Source organism: Microcebus murinus, chromosome 2 (genome assembly GCF_040939455.1).
Source record: "Microcebus murinus isolate Inina chromosome 2, M.murinus_Inina_mat1.0, whole genome shotgun sequence".
In the NCBI taxonomy this organism is placed as follows: Eukaryota; Metazoa; Chordata; class Mammalia; order Primates; family Cheirogaleidae; genus Microcebus; species Microcebus murinus.
This window is the reverse complement of record NC_134105.1, coordinates 67277447-67300100: the sequence shown is the minus strand read 5'-3', so window position 1 is coordinate 67300100 and position 22654 is coordinate 67277447. Positions and strand designations below refer to the sequence as shown.

The 22654-nt window shown below is 33.6% G+C and overlaps 1 protein-coding gene across 6 annotated transcripts in view; it reads right to left on the bottom strand.

Moving 5' to 3' along the window:
- The window catches only part of PRKACB (protein kinase cAMP-activated catalytic subunit beta), a 121981-nt gene that overhangs the window by 14654 nt on the left and 84673 nt on the right, over positions 1 to 22654 (bottom strand). For all 6 annotated transcript variants that reach the window (XM_020282676.2, XM_020282671.2, XM_012747564.3 and 3 more), the window contains 4 exons: positions 16097 to 16223; positions 14974 to 15069; positions 11925 to 12047; positions 1558 to 1722 (listed from right to left, as the gene is read on the bottom strand). In XM_020282676.2, the coding sequence (XP_020138265.1) occupies positions 1558 to 1722; positions 11925 to 12047; positions 14974 to 15069; positions 16097 to 16223 (511 nt within the window). The remainder of the gene's footprint in view (positions 1 to 1557; positions 1723 to 11924; positions 12048 to 14973; positions 15070 to 16096; positions 16224 to 22654) is intronic.

The window sequence follows — 22654 nt, the reverse complement described above, 5'->3', positions numbered from 1 at the left end:
AGAATGAAACTAGATCTCTATCACCATATGCCAAAATCTACTCAAAATGGATTAAGACTTAAATGTAAGACCCCAGAATATAAAACTGCTAGAAGAAAACATAGGGAATAAGATCCAGAACTTTGATCTAAGCAAAGATTTTATGGCTAAGTTTTCAAAAGCACAGGCAACAAAAGCAAACATAGACAGATGGAACCATATTAAACTAAAAAGCTTCTGGACAACAAAATACTGCTACTGGTCAGCTGGTGTTCCTCTATTTGATTATGGTGGTACACTAAAACTAGAGATTAACTTGGTTTATATTTACATTCTAGTCTTCAAGTTGCTTGAATTTCTAACACTAAGAATCCTTTTTGCAAGCAAGCATAAAACCAAACAAAACAAATCCCAAGAAAACTCAGATACAAAGTTATTCTTTCTGTATTCTCACATTTCTCATACTAGTACCTTTATATTTGTTTATATGACCATCTGATTAATTTTCCTGACCCCTGAAACTATAAGCTTCATATGGACAGGAACAAAGGTGATTTTGCTTAACATATTCTCAGCACCTTGCAGAATACGAAGCATACAAGGAGGCATCTGATGACTATTTTGAACAAATATCATGTGAATAAATAATTGTTCAAAAAATGTAGTAATTTCAGATTTGTTTTTAACCTACAAAAGCATTAATTAAAACCCCTATTTCCATTACTTATGTTCAAATTAGCTTTCAAATGGATAAAAGTAAGTTTTATCTGAAGAAAGACCAATGCTCAGTAATTCAGCAAACATTTAGTGAGCATGTACCAACTGTAAGGCTCTTGACAGGTAACAGGAATTTAAAAATGAATAAGATAAGTTCCCTGTCTTCAATGAAATATTTTAAAATAATAGAGAATCTATAAAATATTAATAAAGAATATCTTTCAGAGAAAACATCATAGTAGAAGTAACATTTAAGCTAAATCTTCAAGATCGATAAGACTATGGCAAATGCACAAATGGGAAGTCATTCAGAGCAAAGGAAAAAAATTTACAAGGGCATAGAGTGTGAAAAAGCATGGTCTGTTTAGGGAACACTACATTGAAAATTTGGAACCCTGATAAATGCCACAGAAAGGTCAAAATAGAGGCTCAAAAATGAGGAATCTAGCAATTACATATTATTAAATCTGGCTGCAAGCCAATTATGGATAGGTGAATATATTTGTTTATATATTATCTTCCTAATGTGGCTTCACATCAGTTTTTAAATGCAAACCCTTAGGACATTGCCAATTCTATAATTTCCACAGTTATAGCAAAGAGTATGAGGCATGTGTAGGAAAAATTTAACAAAGAAGATATTTCAGATTGATAGGCAAAAGAGAATACAAACTTTCTCTTAATCTAGGAGAAAACTCACTTTTAAGTCATGGGCTATAAAGTACTTTAGATTCTGCATAGGACGAATTTAAAAGGTAAAAAAAGGAAAACTATGTATTAAGTTGAAAATATTTCTATTATACATAATGTAAATACCAACTTTTAATAACATTTTAAATTAAAAATAAAGAAAAGTCTCACCTTCCTCTGGTAAATAGCAATCCAATCTGTTGTGGCAAACCACTTGTGAGTTTTTATGTCACTCACACCATTCTTTAGATTTCCAAATCTCTTCGTTAAATCCACTTGCAGCAGGTTCCGTAGAAGATCCTTGAGATCTGAACTGAAGTGGGATGGGAATCGGACCTGCACAAATGCACCATGTGGTAAAATGCATATTACAAGACTCACGATATTTCTGTTTTAATTTCATAAAAGTTTTTAAAATAAGGTGACAGGTCATTATATAAACAAAAATATGTAGTGATGATTTTCACATACTTTGAACTACATGTCACAGTCCATACTAGTCACAAAGAAGAGAATTATTTGGGTGAATGCACAAAACCTGTTCTCTTAGGGCCTCGTTTTGGTCATGAACTTCCTAAGAACATGGACCAGTCTCCAGAAAAATGTGCATACATATAGAACTTCTTCAACAATATAAGAAGGTTCACCCATCTTCAAGAGAGATCCCTTTAGATCTCATATTGTAAAGTTCTGTCTCAGAGACATACAAATTTAAATTTATAATATAAATAGAACAAGCAGCATATGAAAGAAATCAGTATGTACATTTTGAAAAGAGATCAAACAGGAAGTCTAAAAATGATCGTAAAAACCCACACTGCCTTTCACAGCACAGGAAACCATTTTTCTTTTATTAGTAGTTGGCTTTTAAGCATAACTCTGCTATATGCAACAGTATAGAAATGATTTAGATTGCTTTAAAAGCAGTTTTCCACCTCCTAAATTGTGAAGAATAAGTAGTTTTAAATAAGTAGCCTGGCCTCTGGCCTTAAAAACAAACAGAAAACCCCAAATAACTGAAGATGTTATGTTTGGCAATCAATAAAATAAAGTACCATTCATAAGAGACCTTAGCCTATTGTTTTGTTTTGTTTTGTTTAAACACATTTTCTCCTACACTCCAACCCAACTCCTGGTTCCCCCTTAGAAGGACTAGCTGTATCTTGCCTCCTTATTCTTTTTTTTTCATTACTACCACCAATCCACTATCCTTTCCAATTCTGTTTGATCATTTCCACTACCCTCTTCCCTGTCACACACCCATGTGAGTGCACATTTGTGTGTGTGCTTGCACCTTCTCTCGTTCCACTTTCCATTGTCCTGTCATGCTCCCCTAGGCCTCATTTCATGTTGCCATCCGTACTAAACACAAACACTATTCTCTGGATTGTTATAGTCTCAACCTCAAATTGACCACAGCACCTTTGTAGAAAATGCTTTAAAAGGTAAACAGACCCGTTTCTGAATTCCTCACTTTCTTATTTTGGTTCTCTACAAGTGCTACCACCAGCTCATAACTTTCATAGTGCATCATTGTATAATCTCAGTTGATCATCACAATACACCTATTCACTGAACGATGTTGTAGTATTTGTGCATATGTCTGTCTCCTCCAGACTCTGGGCTTCTGAGGGAAGGCATTGTGCCCTTTTTATGTTTTTATTCACAGCATTTATTAGATTGTTTCAAATATTGTTGATCATTCATTTGACAATTACTTATTGAGTGCCTACCATGTGCTAGGCACTGTTCTAGGTGCTAAATATATAACAGTGAGCTAAATAAGGCAAAGTCCCTAATTTCATAGAACTTACATCCTAGGTGGATATGAGAAACTCAATGAATATATTATTAACTCTATTTTAGAGATGGAGAAGCTAAGATTCAGAGATGTTTTATACCTTACCTAATCATCAGGCTATAAAGTAGCAGAGCTAGGACTAGAAAGCTAGTCTTATGATTTGTAGCCTCATGAATTTTGGTCTTTATTACACTGTCTTTAAATATATAGAACTCCTTAATTTATGTTCTGACTTTCAAAAAGCTCAACATACTAGACATACATTCTCATATTTGCAAATAAGTTAAATCATTAGCATATAAAGATAGATTCGTAACTGTATTCTTTTAATTGCCATTCTCATGCTATTCTGTAAATAAATTTTTTTCTCAAAATGTGGTGCTAGGACCCAATCACATCAACTGGGAGACAATCACATCAACTGGGAGACAAGAGTATGAAAATGCAGATCCCTGTGGCTTCCCTCGGATGATGGGGGCATCAGCCTGAAAATCTGACCTTCCATCTCCAAGTGATTCATTTGCACATGGAAGCTTAAGAAGCACTATTCTCAGCTCTGTTTACTATTTATACAGAGGTTTTCATTTTCTATGTGAGTGAAAGATCTTAAAATTTTAAATGTAAATAATAAAAAACAATAAACCAAAATCATCACCATACTAAAGGAAAACCAATATTTGTGTCAAGCAACCAACGACTATTTGAAAGTCACATAGTTAATAAATGACTAAGATTTAGGATAAACTTATATAAATTAGCAACTTAAAGCCTCATTTTTGCAAAGCCTTTGTTATCACAGATTAGGAGAAGTTTGATGTTCTAAAAAGTAAGATATGTGAACTACCACCTTCTCTGGTTTTACCACTGACACAATGGCTTCTTAGAAGCTAGGCACTGTGCTAAAAACACTTTATATGTGATGGATCATAAAATCCAAAGCATAGCACTGTGGTAGGTATGATTATTATCCTCATCTTATAGGTGGGGTGAAGTAATTGAATCTTACAGAGATTAAGTAATTTGCCTAAGATTACAGAGCTAATAAGTAGTAGAGTTGTAATTCCAAACTGGGTACTCTGACTTCAGGATATATACTAGTTACTTTATGATTTGATAACTGGAAAAAGAGTCATTATCAGGAACCTCCAGCAGTCCCCAACATTTTGGCACCAGGGACCTGCTTCATGGAAGACAATTTTTCCATGGACCCAGGGGTAGGTGGGGGTCGTCATTGCGGGGGATTGCGGAGCTGAGATGGTGATGCACGACCCTTTTCCTAACAGGCCATGGACTAGTCCTGGGCCATAGCCTAGGGGTTGGAGACTGCAGTATCTAAAAGACTGAAATTTTCATCTTAAAAATATTTTGCTGCACATTTTCTCATTTATCCTAGCCAAAGTAATAACTAGAGAATAAGTGGTATTCAAAAGGCATACTTCTTCATTTTAAAAATAACATGATATTTTTTCCAGTGGTATGTTAGTTCATATTTTTCTAGTAGTAAATCTAAACTTTATTTAGATTTCAAAAAAATAACTTATTTGAAGTACATCTATCTTTGTTCAGGATAGAATTTGCATGAACTGTTAATGTTACGATGCCAGCTATCCCCTTAATTATATTCAGAATGGTAGACAAATAATGTAAGATGCATATAAATTATCTTCTGAATTTAGGTAATATGTGCTTGGGCTATATTAGTAAACAAAATAAGATGAAGATTTCTGCCCTTATGGCATTTACTTTCTAGTGAGGAAGACAGACAATGACATTTAGCAACCAGTATCATCCTTTAAAAATGTCATTCTGTCATTCCTCACAAAACTTTCATTGTAAGGTCTTTGAATTTTACTCCGAAGAAATGGGGAATCATTGCAAAGTTTCAAAAGAAATAACAGGATCTGATTTAGCATTTTTAAAGAGATATTCCAGTGACTCAGATGAGAGTGGTAGCAGTGGAAGTGGTAAGAAGTGATTGAATTTTGTAGATATTCTAAAGATAGAGCCAAAATGGTTTTCCTGCACATTAGATACAAGGTAAGGATTCCAAGGTGTTTTGGCCTGACCAACTGAAAGTATGGAGTTTCCATCAATGGAGATAGGGAAGGCTACGGGAGGAACAGATTTGCTGGGAGTTAGGAAAGAGGGAGGAAAATCTGTCAATTTTAGACAGGTGGAATTAGACATATTTATTAGACATCCAAGTGGAGATCTCAAGTTGGAGACTGGATACAAAAGTCTAGAATTCAGGAATCAGGTATGGACTGGAAAAATGAATTTAGGAATTGTCAGCTGGCATTTAAGACCATCAGTAGAGGAAGTGCAGAGAAACAAGAGAAGAGGACCAAGGAGATTGAGGGTGAAAGATCGGTGATACAAAGTTACTGAAGCCGAAGGAAGGTATAATAGATGAACCACTGAGCTATAGTCTTTTATTTCTTGCTTTGCTTCAAACTACCTTTTGTCTTTGGGTGATTCTGAGTTTTGATTTACCTATGCATAGGATGAGAGAATTAAACTAAATAAAATTGAACATCTTTGCCACCTCAAAAATTCTACCAAGCTACTCCTTTAGTAGAAAGAATTCCTGGGTTCCAACCCCAACTCTAATTACATACATGATCTGCAATTTAGAGCAAAACCTTTTAGATTTTTGAGTTTTCTCATGTATAAAACGATGAGAGTATACATCTCATCTGGCAGGTATGAAAAGAAATTACATAATTTTTAAGAAACTGCCTTGCATATGTCTAGTATTTTATAGACATTAATGGATTTTAATTTTTTAACCTTGTCATTAAAATACTATTTTAATGATCTGAAGCTCGATTTCTGAATCAAAAAAGTAACATGGAAGACAGTGATATCCATTGTTATGTTTCCAGATTAGCCAAGGACAGTCTGTACTCAAAAAGTCATTTGGAGAGTACAGGAAGTTCCTCCTTTTTGTCTCATGCTCCACTGTTAATCTATAGAACAAACACTTTCATCTTTTCTCAAGGTCTTAAATTTGATAGAGCGAGGGAGAAAATGAATGACTATAACCTGTTTTATAAGGACAGGATTGTGAATATAGCTGATATGCTATACTGCTTTGTCAAATTACATTATGTAATATGTTAAACACACTGTGAAACTCTCTTTGAGTTGAGCAAACTCAGCAGAATATTTGTTCTGCTTTCAGTACCGATTATAAAATCTTGTAGATTTTGGTTTTAGAAATGATTATAATTTTCTAAAAGAATCAGAGGAAGTTACATCCAAAGCTAACCAGTTCATGTTGTTGTGGTACTCATACTGAGTGATTTAAATTCACTAACTGGTTTACTGACTTTTTTTTCTTTTAGAAATAAATTAAGGCCAAATCAAATTTGTCTACACTGAACTTAATCACAGAAATAACAAAGTTGATCTTTGAAAGAAGAGAAAAATCTTACTGCTATTCTGCAATTATTGGCAGGGGAAAGGATCATTTAACTAGTAACAGTATTATTTTATGCATTGGGAGAAAATTTACTAGGCTTAACTAACTCAAAGAGCTTACCCATAGCCAACAAGCTGTTAATAATCTATTAACTTTTGGCCATAAGCATGTTGAAATAAATTTTAAGAGATTATCTCTCTAAATTAGGTATAATAAATTCTAAAATAAAAAATCTGCAAGCCCAGTAAAGCATTGATCTAGCAAAAATGAACATACACATTAGTCAATATTTCAAAAGGCATAACAACTTTTCACACACCAAGTTTTCAATAGATATGGTGCCAAGCTTCACGCTACCTCAGAGGACCTGGGCAACTTTAATCAACCTGGAATCTATATATGAAAAGAAAGAGTTAAGACATTTAAAAAAATTATATATATTAGTACCGTGTCTGTGGGGTCTCTAATCTGTTCTCTTACCTATGCGGAAACATTGGTAGATAGAGTGAATCTAGATGGTTGCAGAGAGCTATTACCTATCCCGGCCTTACTCCCTCCCCACAAAAATAGGAAGCCAATGTTGCAATTATTTTCGCATAGGACCACTAGAGTAAAGGGCTGTCATAAAGCAGGTATGAATAAGAATTTGAAATTGCCACAGCAAAGTGTTAAAAAATGTTTTTTATGCAAATAGTAAAACTGCTTTTGCATTTTATGAAAATGATTTCTGAAGATTTCTGAGTCTTTTTAACTATAGCCATAACCAAATAGAAAATGACATTTTAATTTTCCCAAAAGCATTAACAATGGCATCTTAGAAAAAGTGTAGTGGCTTATCTGCATATGTGTATGTTATTTAGGAAACAGGATGTATGCAGAAAACAGTTAACATAGTGACTGCTACCCTTAGAAAGGACTCTTTGCAAGTTTAGCCCTTGGCAAGTATCTGGCAACTTGAATGGTACCAGTTCCTTACAACAATATGAAACTTGCCAAATGATTAGAGCGGCTCAATGTACCTAGACTGGACAAACAATATGGTTTATGCTGAACATCTGCTTTTGCTCTGGGAGTCTGGGATTTTGGTATGTGGTAGGCAGACGATGCCTATGTGACCAGTCCCCCAATAAAAACCTTGGGCACTGAGTCTCTACTGAGCTTTGCAGATAACTTTTTACACATTTTGTCACAGTTTGTTGCTGGAGGAATTAAGTGCATCCCTTTTGGCTGTACTGGGAGAGGACTCTGTGAAGTGTGTGTTTTATTTCCTCTGGACTTTATCCTGACTGCCTTTTCCCTTTGCTGATTTTGCTCTGTATCCTTTTGCTGTAATAAATCTTAGCCATGAGTACCACCGTATGCTGAATCCAGTGAATCTTGATAGTGAATCACCAAACATGGAGATGGTCTTGGGGACCCCTGACACAGAAGGGAATGGCCAACGGCTGCTGATCAATTACTCTTTATGTAAATGTTGAATTTCTCTTCAGAAAAAACTAAATGCCTCTTTGATCATTTAGTATATACTTATGTTTATATCACTATTTTTGTACTGTGTCTCCTTCTACAATGTTGGTGCTCATTAAAAGTGGAATAATATTTATATTAGATGTGAGGAAGCTAAGACTTTTTTTTAATCACACAAGTCAAGAACTCTAAAGTTATAAGTTTCCATATCAGCTGTTACTTAATTACCTTATTTGTAAGTATCATTTTGACCACAATATTAACTTTTATATTTCCATGGGTAATGCAGCCAGATAGAGTAGCTGTGTAACCATAACTGATTCTTGTCTTGGGGGACATGGCACTGAGGCATGAAATTTCAAGACTATATACAGAAACTCAGAATATGTATTGCTAGGATGAGGCACAGTTAATGCAGAAATTATAATTCTTTTCTGTCAACTGTGCGCTTCTAGACTTGAACCTTAATACTGCATGAATAATTTGACATTTAAATACCACCTCCTCTGTTTTTTTAAAGGCAAAATATGTGTAGGAGAGAATCTAACAAGCTGATTGATCATCTTTCTGTGCATTTAAAAATAACGGCTTGAGTTGAAATATAATAAAGTACTTAACAATCTAATGGTCAAATATATGTAGTTTATGATTAATCACTTAATAAATTTTAGTTTAACTGTGAGAAGTCACTGATACCTATATTCTTTATAGCATGGTTTCAGAATGGAAGATACAATCAATGTAAAATATTGTTGCAGGGCTGGGTGTGGTAGATCATGCCTGTAATCCTAGCACTCTGGGAGGTCCAGGTGGGAGGATTGCTTGAGCTCAGGAGTTCAGACTAGGCTTGAGCAAGAGCAAGACCCTGTCTCTACTAAAAATAGAAAAATTAGCCAGGCAACTAAAAACAGGAAAAATTAGCCAGGTATGGTGGCGTACAACTGTAGTCCCAGCTACTCAGAAGGCTGAGGCAGGAGGATTGCTTTAACCCAGGAGTTTGAGGTTGCTGTGAGCTAGGCTGATGCCAGGGCACTCGCCCAGGCAACAGAGTGAGACTCTGTCTCAAAAAAAAAAAAAATGTTGTTGCATAAAATAATATGCTTTTAAAAATCAGAAAAAAATTCTGAATGAAAAGTATTTTTCATTAAAAAATTCAAATGCAAATATAGGATTCACAAATAGAAGACCAGAATTGGATTTTTAATGGCTTAAACAATTTAAAAAAACTTGTTTCCAATTTGTCTTTTAGCTACTAACCAGAGAAACAATAATATTTTTGTAATGTGGATAGAGACACATTCTAGTTTGGATTTGAGTGTTGAAAGAGATGGGTTTATTGGGAAATGGTGAATGTGTTCCGTGTTTCACATAATTTAGATCCTAGAGATCACTTAATGGCAATATTCCACTTTCATGAGTTCTATTTTAGATGGGTAATGAGCATAACTTTATATCCAATATGGGGAGAGATAATCTGGCACCTTTTGTTAAAAACAAAAGTGCCCCAAACACCTTGTCATATTTCTAAATAAATGAAAGGAAAAAATCAGATATTGTGATAAAATAAAATTTTATGTTGTTATTATTTTAAGGTAACTAGGATTTTAACTGTTATAATTTTTGAACATATGCAGATTACTGGATACAAAATGTTAAAGTTTGATATGAAATGAAAACATATTCATAAACAGCAGAAGAAAAATTTTATCCAATGTAGAATGACTGGCAAACTATAGACAATTCACAAATAGGAAAATACATTCATTTTAACCAAAGCAATTTTTCTAAATAAATATAAATGTAGTCATGACAGTACCCTTGTCAGAAAACTTGCTTTCCTTTATGAAAAAGCTGTAAGTATAAATGAAAGCAATACAGTAAAGATTTAGGAACTTTATCATTACCCCTAATTAAATTATTTGACGATTACTATAATTTTTGCATTTTTAGTCTTTGAATTAGTAAAATATTCTTCTCTCATTTATGATTTTAACTTAGTTTAGTTCTCTCACCATCCTTTATATGACTTTTGGCTCCTATTCTCTTGAGATTCTACATATTCACTTCTCAAATTCTTCAAAAATAAATCACTGCCTCGTCTATTAATATTTCTCAATGTTTTGTTCATATAAAAAGTTCCTTTTACTATTACTCTTATATTCTCCTAGTGAAAAACAGTTATGAAGATAAGAAACCTGAAGACTAGAGATCAACAAATGTAACAAGAACAGCAGTGACACTTATTTAAAATAATTACTGCATTCTGCCTTTCTGTATTGCCTTTATCAGTGTAAATCTTTCAATAGCTAGCTTAGTTTATTTATCTGTAAGAGGTATTTATTTTCTACCTTTGATCTACTCGAGGTATAAATTCTTTAGTTAATCCCCTAATTTGTGAATACTGACATAACGTAAAACTTTCCCCATAAAATGCCGCAAAATACAAGGGAAAATCTTGTGACCCGTGTACACTGCATATGCACTGTGAGATATGGAACAACAATACTGTGTTGAGATGTGGATTCTAGGGGGTTGGATATACTCATTCTGTTGGTAAGTGTGTTGTTGCAACAGCCCAGCTGTGTGGCATCCATGATTTATATATGGGTGTTGGCAAAAAAGATAAATTACTACATTATGGACAGTCAGGGTACCTTGTGAACAGTTAACATTATAAACTGTGAGTTCACAGATGCCCAGGGTCAGCTTTCACATTAAATGCAAAGCTTGAATCTGGCTGAGATACAAAGAAATAATGACTTTCCCTCTATCTCCTTACAGATTTTTCAGGTTGATTAGGCTTATTTCTGCTTAAGAAGGTCGCCCTCCCCCCCCCCACAACTCAAAAATAATGTGATGTCAAGATTGATGCTCCATTTCCTGGTCATATTCTAAATGGGGCTATGTGGTCATAAAAAAAAAATACAAAGTAGTAAAGTGTACCACATGTAGGAATAGGAAGAAGGGAAAATAAGCAAAATATTCCTTTCCATATATTCTGTCATTGATGCATAGAAATCCTCCTTCTGGGAATGTTTAAAAGCCTACTCTTTCTTTACTGCAGGCTGGGAAGACTCAGGCTTATCTCTATTAAATTGACTTTGGTATTTTAAAAAAGATCTGAGGTCTGAGCTAAGGCAAGAGCAAATGATTGATACTAAACAAAATATTTTTGGAAGCAAAATTAAAGGTTCTAAATGCAAAAGAAGGAAGGTTTATGGAGTAATTTATAAAACATAAAGTACTATGACATAACAAATCTATTCATGTTTAGGAAAAATTAATGTGATTTTCATATTTGCTAATAATGATTACTTTAATCACAATCAACATGGACAATTCTGTTAAAATTAATTCTATGAATTTCCATCTTAAAAAGATGTATCCATTTTATATTTACTTCTAATTTTGTGGTTTTTGACATAATTCAAACAAGAAGTCTCTCCTGAAAAAGCAAGGGCACATCAAAACAGTGTCAAAACACTAAATCCAAGGAGATAACCACATGAAATAATTATTTTTATTTCTTTGAAGGACTATTTAGATTTATAGCTATGATCCTGTGCTTTATAAGTGATAAAAATACCAAATATAGAAATTGACTTATTATTTTGCTAATTTCTTTATAAAACTGCCTTTTTTTTCTTAAAAGACTTCGATGATTCAATAATTATGCTATTACCTTAAATGAATGCTGGATATAAGACCAGCAACTATGGATATTTCTATATTTTTCACAATTTGAGATAATATTCTGATGACACAATATAGTTTCAATTTACAAAGATTAAAATTTTATGTATAGAAATAGTTAATAAAATAGGAATAAGAAAATGTATTACTTACCTTTCCAGAAACAATCTTTTCATAAATCTGAATTGGTTGGTCTGCAAAGAATGGGGGGTAACCAGCTGCCATTTCATAGATTAGCACTCCTAATGCCCACCAATCCACTGCCTTATTGTAGCCCTGAGATAAACCAACACCAGTGTCAATTGTAACTTAAGTTACTCAGAAGAAAATAAAGTCATAGGTAATTTCAAAATGATCTGGAAGCATATGAAAAAAAAAATTAAAGCAGTTGCTGAGCAGCTATTCAGGATAGAATAAAATAAATGAACAAAATGTATCAGGTTAGATTTAAATTAAACAAAAGAGAAAATTACCAGATATTGAAATTAAATATTGGGAGAGATTATTACATCTTCTTCCCAAAATCATTAAGAATATTATAGACAATGAAATATCCTCTATTCTGCTGGGATAATTTAGTTGTTGCTCAATCCAGGAAGGAAGTTGGACCAAATTACCTCTTAAGGCCTGTTCCAGGTCCATAATCTTATGAATCAGGTTTTCTATAGTACACCTAGAAAGGGCAAAGCTTTGAAAGAACTAGGAGGTATTGGATTTCATAGTAAACAGTAGAGTTGACTTCAAAGTACTCTATATTGTTGGAGTCAGGAGGGTGAATGTATTAGGGATAGTCTCATTCACTTCACAGGCTCTTGTGAGAGCTAACTGTTTAATGTGGAACCCAGTTAATGTAAATATTTACATATACTTTACTTTTGCTATCTACTGTTTTGCTTCTCACCTCTAAACGGTATACAGGAAAGAAATCTATTTCATACGGTTTTGTGAGGACTATATCAAACGAAAGAGAAGAACTTGTATAAAAAGTGTTTTGCAAACCACAAGTATAATTCAAAGGATATGTTTAATTGGGTTTGTTTTCATATTAAGCTTACTAAAATTAAGACCTAGAAGTATTTATGAGAAGATAAATAAGAATAACATGTTTTACATATTTATATGAAATTTATCAATTCTGATCAGTATCAATTGGCACAAAAAGTATTAAAAAAACCCAACAGCCTGGTCATGGAGAGAAATAAGCTGAGATCTTCCCACATCTCTTGTTCTGCCCTCAAATGTACCTTGTACCATCACCACTGCCTATATCCACCCTTTTGTCAACATTTTAGCTTTATAAACTATTTGGTTTTCAAATAATAGCTAAATAGCTAAATAGCTAAAATATAATACTACAATACTATGGAGATTTCTTTTCTCTTTTTTCCTGATTTTGTATGTTTTTTTAAAGATAGGGACTGGTATAAAGGAATAGCACTTTGTTTTGCTCATAGAAATGGGCAGTGACTTTGCTGTAACTCTTTGATTCCTATACTTTAAATTGTATGCTAATTTTAATAGTAAATATGCCAGATTACAAGTTAATGCCCTAGCTACAGAGAATTAAAACAAGTCAATAAGAAAAACATTAAAGTAGAATAGATAAATGGGCAAATGACATGATTTAATAATTTACAAACACACACATCAAATGGCTATTATGCATTTACAAATAAATCTAATAATCAAAGATATGAGAATTAAAACAATGAGTTATCATTTGTTGCCTATTAAATTAGTAAATATTTTTAAAATGAGAATATCTAGTGTTAGAGAAGGTTCGGTTAAATACACACTCTCATACACTACTGCTATGAGTGTAAAATGGTATACTCTTTTTGGAAAGCAATTTGGCAATATGTATCAAGAATCTTAAAAATATTCATACCCTTTCATCCAGTAATTCCACTTTTGGGAATCTACCCTAAGAAAATAATGTGAAATACAGAAAGCGTTTTATGCACAAAGGTGTTTATCGCAGTTATTTGTAATAGCAAAAAAACCCTACACAAAATACCAAAAAATCTAACAAAAAGAAAACCTGAATGTTCAACAATAAAACAATGGCTAAATTCTTACAGTGAATTTGCAAAGAAACCATTGGAATGAGGTTTACATGCTTGTTACCATGCAAGTGAAAAAAGATAAACACAAAACTGTACATTCATTATGATTTCAACTATAAAGACACATGTAAAAAAAATCAAAAAAATTTTTTTTAAAAAGGCTGCCTCTGGGTGGAGGATAACATATAGGGCTTTTTTGGTTGTTTCTTTATATTTTTCTATAATTTTAAAATTTTATACAATGAACATCTGTTACTTCTATAATATATACACATTTGTAAATGTTTTAGTACTTATTTTGCAGTCACATTAGTTGTTAAGTGTACTTAAGAAAAATGTGTTAGTAGCAATGATATTTAGATTATAAAAGACTAAAATGTTATATATGATTTATATTGTGAAAGATGATGAGATGAAAGCCAGAAAAAATCTTTCATTTTATTCTAACACTTCTGTAGGTTAGTCAAATTTCAATTATTCGGTTAGTGAACCATCGGGGCACATCTTATCCCTTCCCTTTTCCTCTCTTTTATTTGTGCCCAGTTATCTTAGTTTCTCCTTTGCAGTTTCTCCACAAAGGGATGCCAGAGGAAAAGAAATGTTAAACCATTCTTTTAGATATGGTTACAGTGTCTCTTACCACATTACGCTGTTGGGAAAAGTAGAACTGACTTCAATAAGACTAAATGTGTTCAATTGCTGTAATATTCCTATTAAACTAAAATTTAAAAATAATGCTTATATATTTCTTTAAATGGTAAATTTGAAATGAAGCAATGACAACTAGTACATATCATTTCTAGATTTGTCTCTTGGTGTAAGCCAGAACAAAACTTCCCCACCCTACCATTGGGAATTATTATGAAAAGACTATGGTTTTGGCTTCAAGACATGGATCTGGAGGTCATATTTATTCACACTATTTCCCTAAGATCTAGAGTTAAAATTGACAGAGGTTATGGGATTAGTGGTAGATGCTAAATAATTATTCTTCAGTAATGAAGCATAAATCTATTTAAACTCATAGCTTAGATCAAATAAAAAATTATAAATTAGATTAATAAAGTTTTCATAAAAGTCCATAGTAATGCATGTCTCATATTTCTACTTCTTACATATTGATATTATAAATATACCTTGCTAAGGATTATTTCTGGAGCCAAATACTCTGGAGTGCCACATAATGTCCAAGTTCTGCCTTTAACTCTTTTGGCAAACCCAAAGTCTGTGACCTATAAAAGAAAGAAAAATTTTTGTGAAGATTTATTGCTTCACAATAAATGTATTTATTGCACCTAAATTGAAAGCTAAAAATTCAAGGTTAAAATTAAAACCATGCAAAAAAAATGGAAAAAAATTAAGTCAATGTAATGAGACTCATTCATGAAGGCCATTATTTGGCAAATGAAAGTTTAAATAATCCAAGTTGGAGACCTCTTACCCCACTGAAAACAAAGAAGCAAGTTAACAACAACAACAACAACAACAAAAAATCCTTTTCAGTCATTATCATAATATCCCCAAGGAATAAAAAGGTGAAATTAAAAGGTAAAAATAAATAGCATTAATACAAATGAAACAATGTTAAAAGTATGCCTTAAGTCCAACATGTTCTCTGCCATTAATTGTGCCATCAGAAGTACAAAAGCATCAATGGGAGAATCTATTCATAACTGTAAAAAATGATGATCTCATTTTATTAATAGTAGAAGTGGAAAACAAACATTAGCTACAGTCCAGTATTGGTAGTCAGGGCTTCTTTGGCAGATATATTGTAGTGCTGAGAGTGTGGACTCTGGGGTCAGACTGCCTGGGTTCAAATTCTGACTACCATTTACTGGCTATATGACCTTGTTATGCCTTAGTTTTGTTAACCTTAAAATAAGGAGAATAACAGTATTTCTACTTCATAGGTTTATCAGGATTAAAAGATAATGCATGTAAAACACTTGGAATATGCCCAGCACTAAAGAGTGCTCACAAATTTAGCTGTTATTATATCCTTAGGCAGGAGCCTTGTGCTCAGTTCACAACTACAGAGTATGGGAGATATAAACAGCTTCCTTCCTTGATAGGATTTTTGCTTCTCTGTAATAGTGACAGAACTGTGAGCTTAACTTAAGCTATCAGGAAGAAGCAGTTGTCTCCCTTAAAAACAAAAACAAAAAAATTCCTATATTGATAGTTGGGGTTAAATACATACAGTTTCTTGCCTAGTACTTTCTCAAATGCATTATATATAATGTGTTTAAGTCATACCTGGATGTAACCTTGATGGTCAATTAAAAGATTTTCAGGTTTTAGATCTCTGTAGATGAGGTCTAGTGAATGGAGGTACTCGAATGTTAGCACTATCTGAGCTGCATAGAACCGTGCATGAGGTTCACTGCAAAGAAACAAAACATTGATTTTCTGTAAACTGGGTTAACACATAATAACTAGTAGATTATACATTAAAATTAACATGAGATAAAGGTATTTTGGGATCAAAAGGTATTTTTTCTTTTAAACATATGTAAACAATCTTGTTAGTTTCTAAACATTTAGTAAATCTCTAAATTGTCTTCAGATAATGCTTTGATACATTTAGGGGACAGCAAATTTGAAGAAAAATATGACCCTAAAATAGTTATCATTATAAATTATTATTGCTCATATTAGAAAATATTGATGTCTTTATAATTATGTTGACCTTGAGAATGATTGAAAAGCAAATGTGCCAATTGGATTGTCTATCAGCTATTGCTACAGTTAACATGTGTCATCTACTTTTCTCACAAATTTCAAGTGCTTATAGAATTCTACTACATAGAAGCTGTTTAACTGCAAATGCGATTATACCCATTTGTAAAAACTTCTGTTACAAAAATGACACATGCTCATTATAGAAAAAACATCATAAAATATTGGTAAAGAATAATGATCATTCATAATCTCATCCAGAAACCATAAATACAATCTTGGCATGTGGATTTCCAAATCTTCTACTATGCATGTTTATACAGACATACAGACATAAGTATAATCTCTGTGGTTGTATAAATTTGAACAGTTCTTTTATGCATAGATTAGATCAATTGATAGATCAGTGCTATTTTGATGCCACAATCTCAGTGTTACTCCAAAAGGATGTACCAATTTTCTAATTCGAGTTTCTAATAATTTTTTAGTGTATTCACTGAATTCTACTAATCTGCCTGATAAATTACAGTGAGTCTCAGATTTGTGTCCTCAATGAACAACTTTAACTGTGAACTGGATTTCCCTCAAAACAGCATAATTATGACCTGGCAGAATCATAAATAAAAATTCTAAAAAAAAAAAAAAAAAAAAAAAAAGACCATATATGCTGCTCTTTTTGCTTGTCACTACATTCTCCAGGTACTAACCTGATACACCACTGGTGCTAAGTAACTATTGTTGAATGAATGAACATGAAAAGAAAAAACCTCTGGGGGACAACATTTTATAATACCCTTCCAGTTTCAGTTCCATCTGAACACTGTAACAATCTATACTGTATGTCAAATGACAAAGAAGGAGTTGTAAGCAGAGATTGGGAGAATCATCTGGTCATTGCAACATTTATCCTTGAATTTAGAAACTTTCGACCTGGGAAATCTCTTCCTATTTTCTCCATGCATTTGTAAATATAGGATGCACTCAGTGTTTTCTATTTCTTTCCATTCACAAACAATTTCATAGATCTATAATCAAATTGTTGAAAGGTGAAAGTAACATACTCTAAGTGCAATTTGTTATCAGGTATTTCTACTCAATATTTAAGGAGGACATCAGGAAGATCTAATGCTGTAGCAGCTTTAAGTCTATACCTCTACTATTGAAGTAGAGAATCATAATGACTCCATTAATTCTGATTAAAGCTATGCTAAATAAGTCGCATTCTTGTTACCTCAAAGTTTCTAAGATGGGAATTAGCGATCTTTCAAGTGTATATGTAGTATTTGTGAAAGTTTAGAAAAGACAATGTCTCTGTGAATTATTTCAATCAACTTGCTTTCCTTGTATTTTACTAGTACCAAGTCAAATATTAAAGAAATAAGAGTGTGGGTGGCTATTATACAAAGAAAATAAGTTAGTAATTATAGAAAATGGACAAATATTTTTTGAGAAGAAGTTTAGGTGTGGTACTTCAGTGTAAAACTTTGAATAATCATAAGGCCATATGAGGATTCTGCTTGGACAAGGAGTAGTAGGAGAGAGAGGACAATAGAAAGTGAAAGAAAATTATCAAAGATAAACAGAAACTACTTTGCATTAGCACAGTGCCCGACACATATTAGGTGCTCTATACATATGAGGTCAATAAATCAATTTTGGTTCAGGCTCCAGGTAACTAAAATAATTCTAGTACTTGCCCATTACTTGTTATCATCTTGGGATAATCCAAGTCTACCATCACATTTTTATGAATCAAATTACCATCATCAGTCCTGTCAAGGGACCAGGGGGATCAAGTACTCGGGGCATATAGCACCTGCTCCAAGAATTAAATTTGCCATAAGCTTAGCTGCTGAAACTGGCTGTTGTAATCTGCAAACAGTTTTATTTAACAGCTACTGAAAAAAACCTGCTGCAACTCTAACACTAGTTTTACCCATCCCATCACTTACCAATGATAGCTTGCCAGCCCCCCAAAATTTTACTAGTGCCAATCAACTTTCTTTCAAAGCATATATAACATTTCTCCTTTTTATAAAATCTCCAACTTTGTCATTGCACTTCAGACACACCAAAGATCACCTGGTCTGGGTATATGCCCTCAATTGCAATTTTTGCTTCCCAAATAAAACATTAAATTTAGAGATTCGTGTCTACATTTTTGTTTTGACTATGACATACTTGCTGTCAGAAGTAGGATTTCGAAGCTGATTCACTTCAAGGAGAATCACTGGCCATCAGGACCATAGCATGAGGTACCTAGACTGGGGCCCTTTGAGCTCCTTTGCTTCCATGGGGCACCTCTTTCTCCACTGGTGAGACTCTCTTGGACTGAACTCCCAATTGCGGTCAAGTTTTGTTTTACTTGGGATTTGGCTGGGGTGAGATCTTTCTCCTTACTATTTGAGAGGGGTCTTTCCCCTGCTGGTTGGGAGATCTCTGGTTGGGGAGGGTTATTTTTTTCCTATTGATGTCAGCTGTAAGGTTTGGATCTCAACTTTGAGATTTAGATAAGGGGATTTTGGAGAAGCCTTATTGTTCTTCCTGGTTTAAGTACCTACTTTATTTTCCATTGGCACTTGCATTTATTTGGCCTTTGTGTACTCAGTGCTTGTGTTTAATTGGCTTTTGGATATTTGGCATTAAACCAAATAACCTAGATAAATTTAGTTAAAAATGGGCTCTCAAAGTTTAAAGGCATGCCAAGATATTTTCTGGGACTCCAGCTGGTAACATGTTCAAACATTAGAGGAATCATTCAAACAGTCTGTTGTTCTTAAAACTGAACCAAAAGACCGTGACTATAATAATATCATACACTCCAAATAAGACTCATATCTCAATTGATTTTTTTTTTTTTTTGAGACAGAGTCTCACTCTGTTGCCTGGCTAGAGTGCCATGGCATCAGCCTAGCTCACAGCAACCTCAAACTCCTGGGCTTAAGCGATCCTCCTGCCTCAGCCTCCTGAGTAGCTGGGACTACAGGCATGCGCCACCATGCCTGGCTAATTTTTTTCTATATATATTTTTAGTTGGCCAATTCATTTCTTTCTATTTATTTAGTAGAGACAGGGGCTTGCTCTTGCTCAGGCTGGTTTCGAACTCCTGACCTTGAGCAATCCACCTGCCTCGGCTTCCCAGAGTACTAGGATCACAGGTGTGAGCCACCACGCCTGGCCTCAATTGATATCTTAAAGATTGAAAAAAAAAATTCAGGACTCAAAGATGGCCTTGCTATAAAATACTGCCTCAGAGCTAGCTGAGACACTTTCCTCATCAGAGATTTTCCCTCCCCTCCTTACAATTCTTCTTCTCTAAGCTAAACTTTTTCCAAAACTCCTCAGCTATTCTAGCTTAGTGACTATTTAAGTAAAAACACTTGAAAAGCAGAAGATATAAAAGAAAATCATTTTGACTTTCATGCTGCTTTTTAAAAGCAAAAGATAAAATTCCCATGTAAAAGATACCATCCCTATACTAAAAGGAATGGAAACATTCTTATCTTCAAGAACAAAGAATTGAGACCAAGAGAATACTGTATAGACCTTGTTAGAATCATTCTTATCGTTTGGGCCTCTTCACATAATTCAGTCACATTTTTAGTTAACTATTCTTTGTCCAATCGAGTATATTTCTAACTGACTCAAACTGCGCTACCCCAAATTTGGTTGACAGCTTTCACATTACCTATTTAAAAAAACTGTAAAGTTTAGCCTTAACTCATTTGTCAGAAAAATAAGTTGGATCCAACTGTTTTACAAACCTATGAGTTTATATTTTACTATCGTATGACTAAAAATCTAAAATACAAGCTATAAACTCTTTATTTATATGTATGCATATGTGTTAATGTGTTCATGTATATGAACATGTATTATGTAATATATTGTGTTTACATGATAAAATCCAGCATAGTTGACTAGAAATCCTTTAAGAAATTCTATTTAGATAAATGGGTATTCATAAAAAATATATATTAATTAACTCCAATTTTCTTTTAGTTCACATGGCTCAAATCTTCGATAAATTAACTGGTTTTAAAATTGCTGATAAAGGCCGGGCGCTGTGGCTCACGCCTGTAATCCTAGCTCTTGGGAGGCCGAGGCGGGCGGATTGCTCAAGGTCAGGAGTTCGAAACCAGCCTGAGCAAGAGCGAGACCCCGTCTCTACTATAAATAGAAAGAAATTAATTGGCCAACTGATATATATATAAAAAATTAGCCGGGCATGGTGGCACATGCCTGTAGTCCCAGCTACCCGGGAGGCTGAGGCAGAAGGATCACTCGAGCCCAGGAGTTTGAGGTTGCTGTGAGCTAGGCTGACGCCACGGCACTCACTCTAGCCTGGGCAACAAAGCGAGACTCGGTCTCAAAAAAAAAAAAAAAAATTGCTGATAAAATAGAAATGTCTTCAAAATTGTCAACATACATGTGAGCCTGAGTTTCCTGATCAGACAGTTTTATATTTGCCTCTGATAGATTTTTTTTTTAAGGTCATGAAGGTTTAAACGCAGCCTAAAACAAAATGACATTTGTTTATGTAATTCTTTGATAAATAAGATGAATTTAATATTGTTAGTTTAATGAACAGCTTCTGAGTTATCAACAGAATACTCATGTATTTACATTGAAGGTTCTAGGCTGGGCATGGTGGCTCATGCCTATAATCCCATCACTTTGAGAGGCCAAGGTAAGAGGATTGCTTGAGCCCAGGAGTTCAAGTCTTCAGAAAGCTATCATCAAGTCACTGCACTCCCGTGTGAGTAACAGAGTGAGACCCTATCTCTTAAAAAATAAATAAATAAATAAATTTAAGGTTACTTAAACATTTGCTATTAACAGGCTATAAAATTGGCTAATAAAAAATATTGACTAGCTTTGTCTAATAGCTCAATTCTTGTAAGTAATCTAGATATAATTGTTAAAAAATAAATAAATTAGGTAGTTATGTTTATAAATGAACTTCTCACATGATTTAAAATCTTAAAGTTCTTTAATGTTAAATTAAATAATAAATACTTATTAAATGTCTGGGTTGCACCCAAATAGGATATAAAACTGAAACAAATTGCTAAATAAATATAAGTTCATTCTTGGCTTCTTAAATTTTATAAGAAGACTAATATTTTTTTTTTTTTTTTTTTTTTGAGACAGAGTCTCACTTTGTTGTCCAGGCTAGAGTGAGTGCCGTGGCGTCAGCCTAGCTCACAGCAACCTCAATCTCCTGGGCTTGAGTGATCCTTCTGCCTCAGCCTCCCGAGTAGCTGGGACTACAGGCATGTGCCACCATGCCCGGCTAATTTTTTTTTTTTTTTTATATATATATCAGTTGGCCAATTAATTTCTTTCTATTTATAGTAGAGACGGGGTCTCGCTCTTGCTCAGGCTGGTTTTGAACTCCTGACCTCGAGCAATCCGCCCGCCTCGGCCTCCCAAGAGCTAGGATTACAGGCGTGAGCCACAGCGCCCGGCCAAGAAGACTAATATTTTTAAGTCTACTAATCAAAATATGAACTTAAGAAAAATAATTTTGTATGAGAATATATCATATGTGGCAAATTTTTATTCTAAGATAAAATGATTTGTTGTTCCAAAATACAAAAAGAGAAGAAGAAAAGAAAAATTATAGGATTAAGACTGGAGATTTCAGAAAATGATAAACAAGTCAAAGAGGATTTCTAAAGGATGGGCCTTATGAAGGAAGTTCTACGTGTGACTGGGTTGTCTGGGGTCAGAAAGAAACTGTTTATGTGTTTTTCTAAAAATTAAACATTGGTATACTGACATAGGACCAGAGTATGGTTCTCCATATTTAAAAAAGCAAGGTTTTCTTGAAGCATTATCTGCTCTTAGTAATACTGCAAGACATTTTGTTTTTTAATTCTAAAATCTAACATGGGCAACAAAAGTGAAAATGAATAAGTAGATTATATCAAACTGAAAACTTCTGTACAGCAAAGGAAACAATCAACGGAGTGAAAAGGCAACCTACAGAAGGGGAAAGAATATTTGCAAACTAATCATCTGATAGAGGATTAATATTCAGAATATATTAATACAAGGAACTCATATATCTCAAAAGCAAAAACCCAAATAATTCAATTAAAAATGAGTAAATGATCTGAATAGATATTA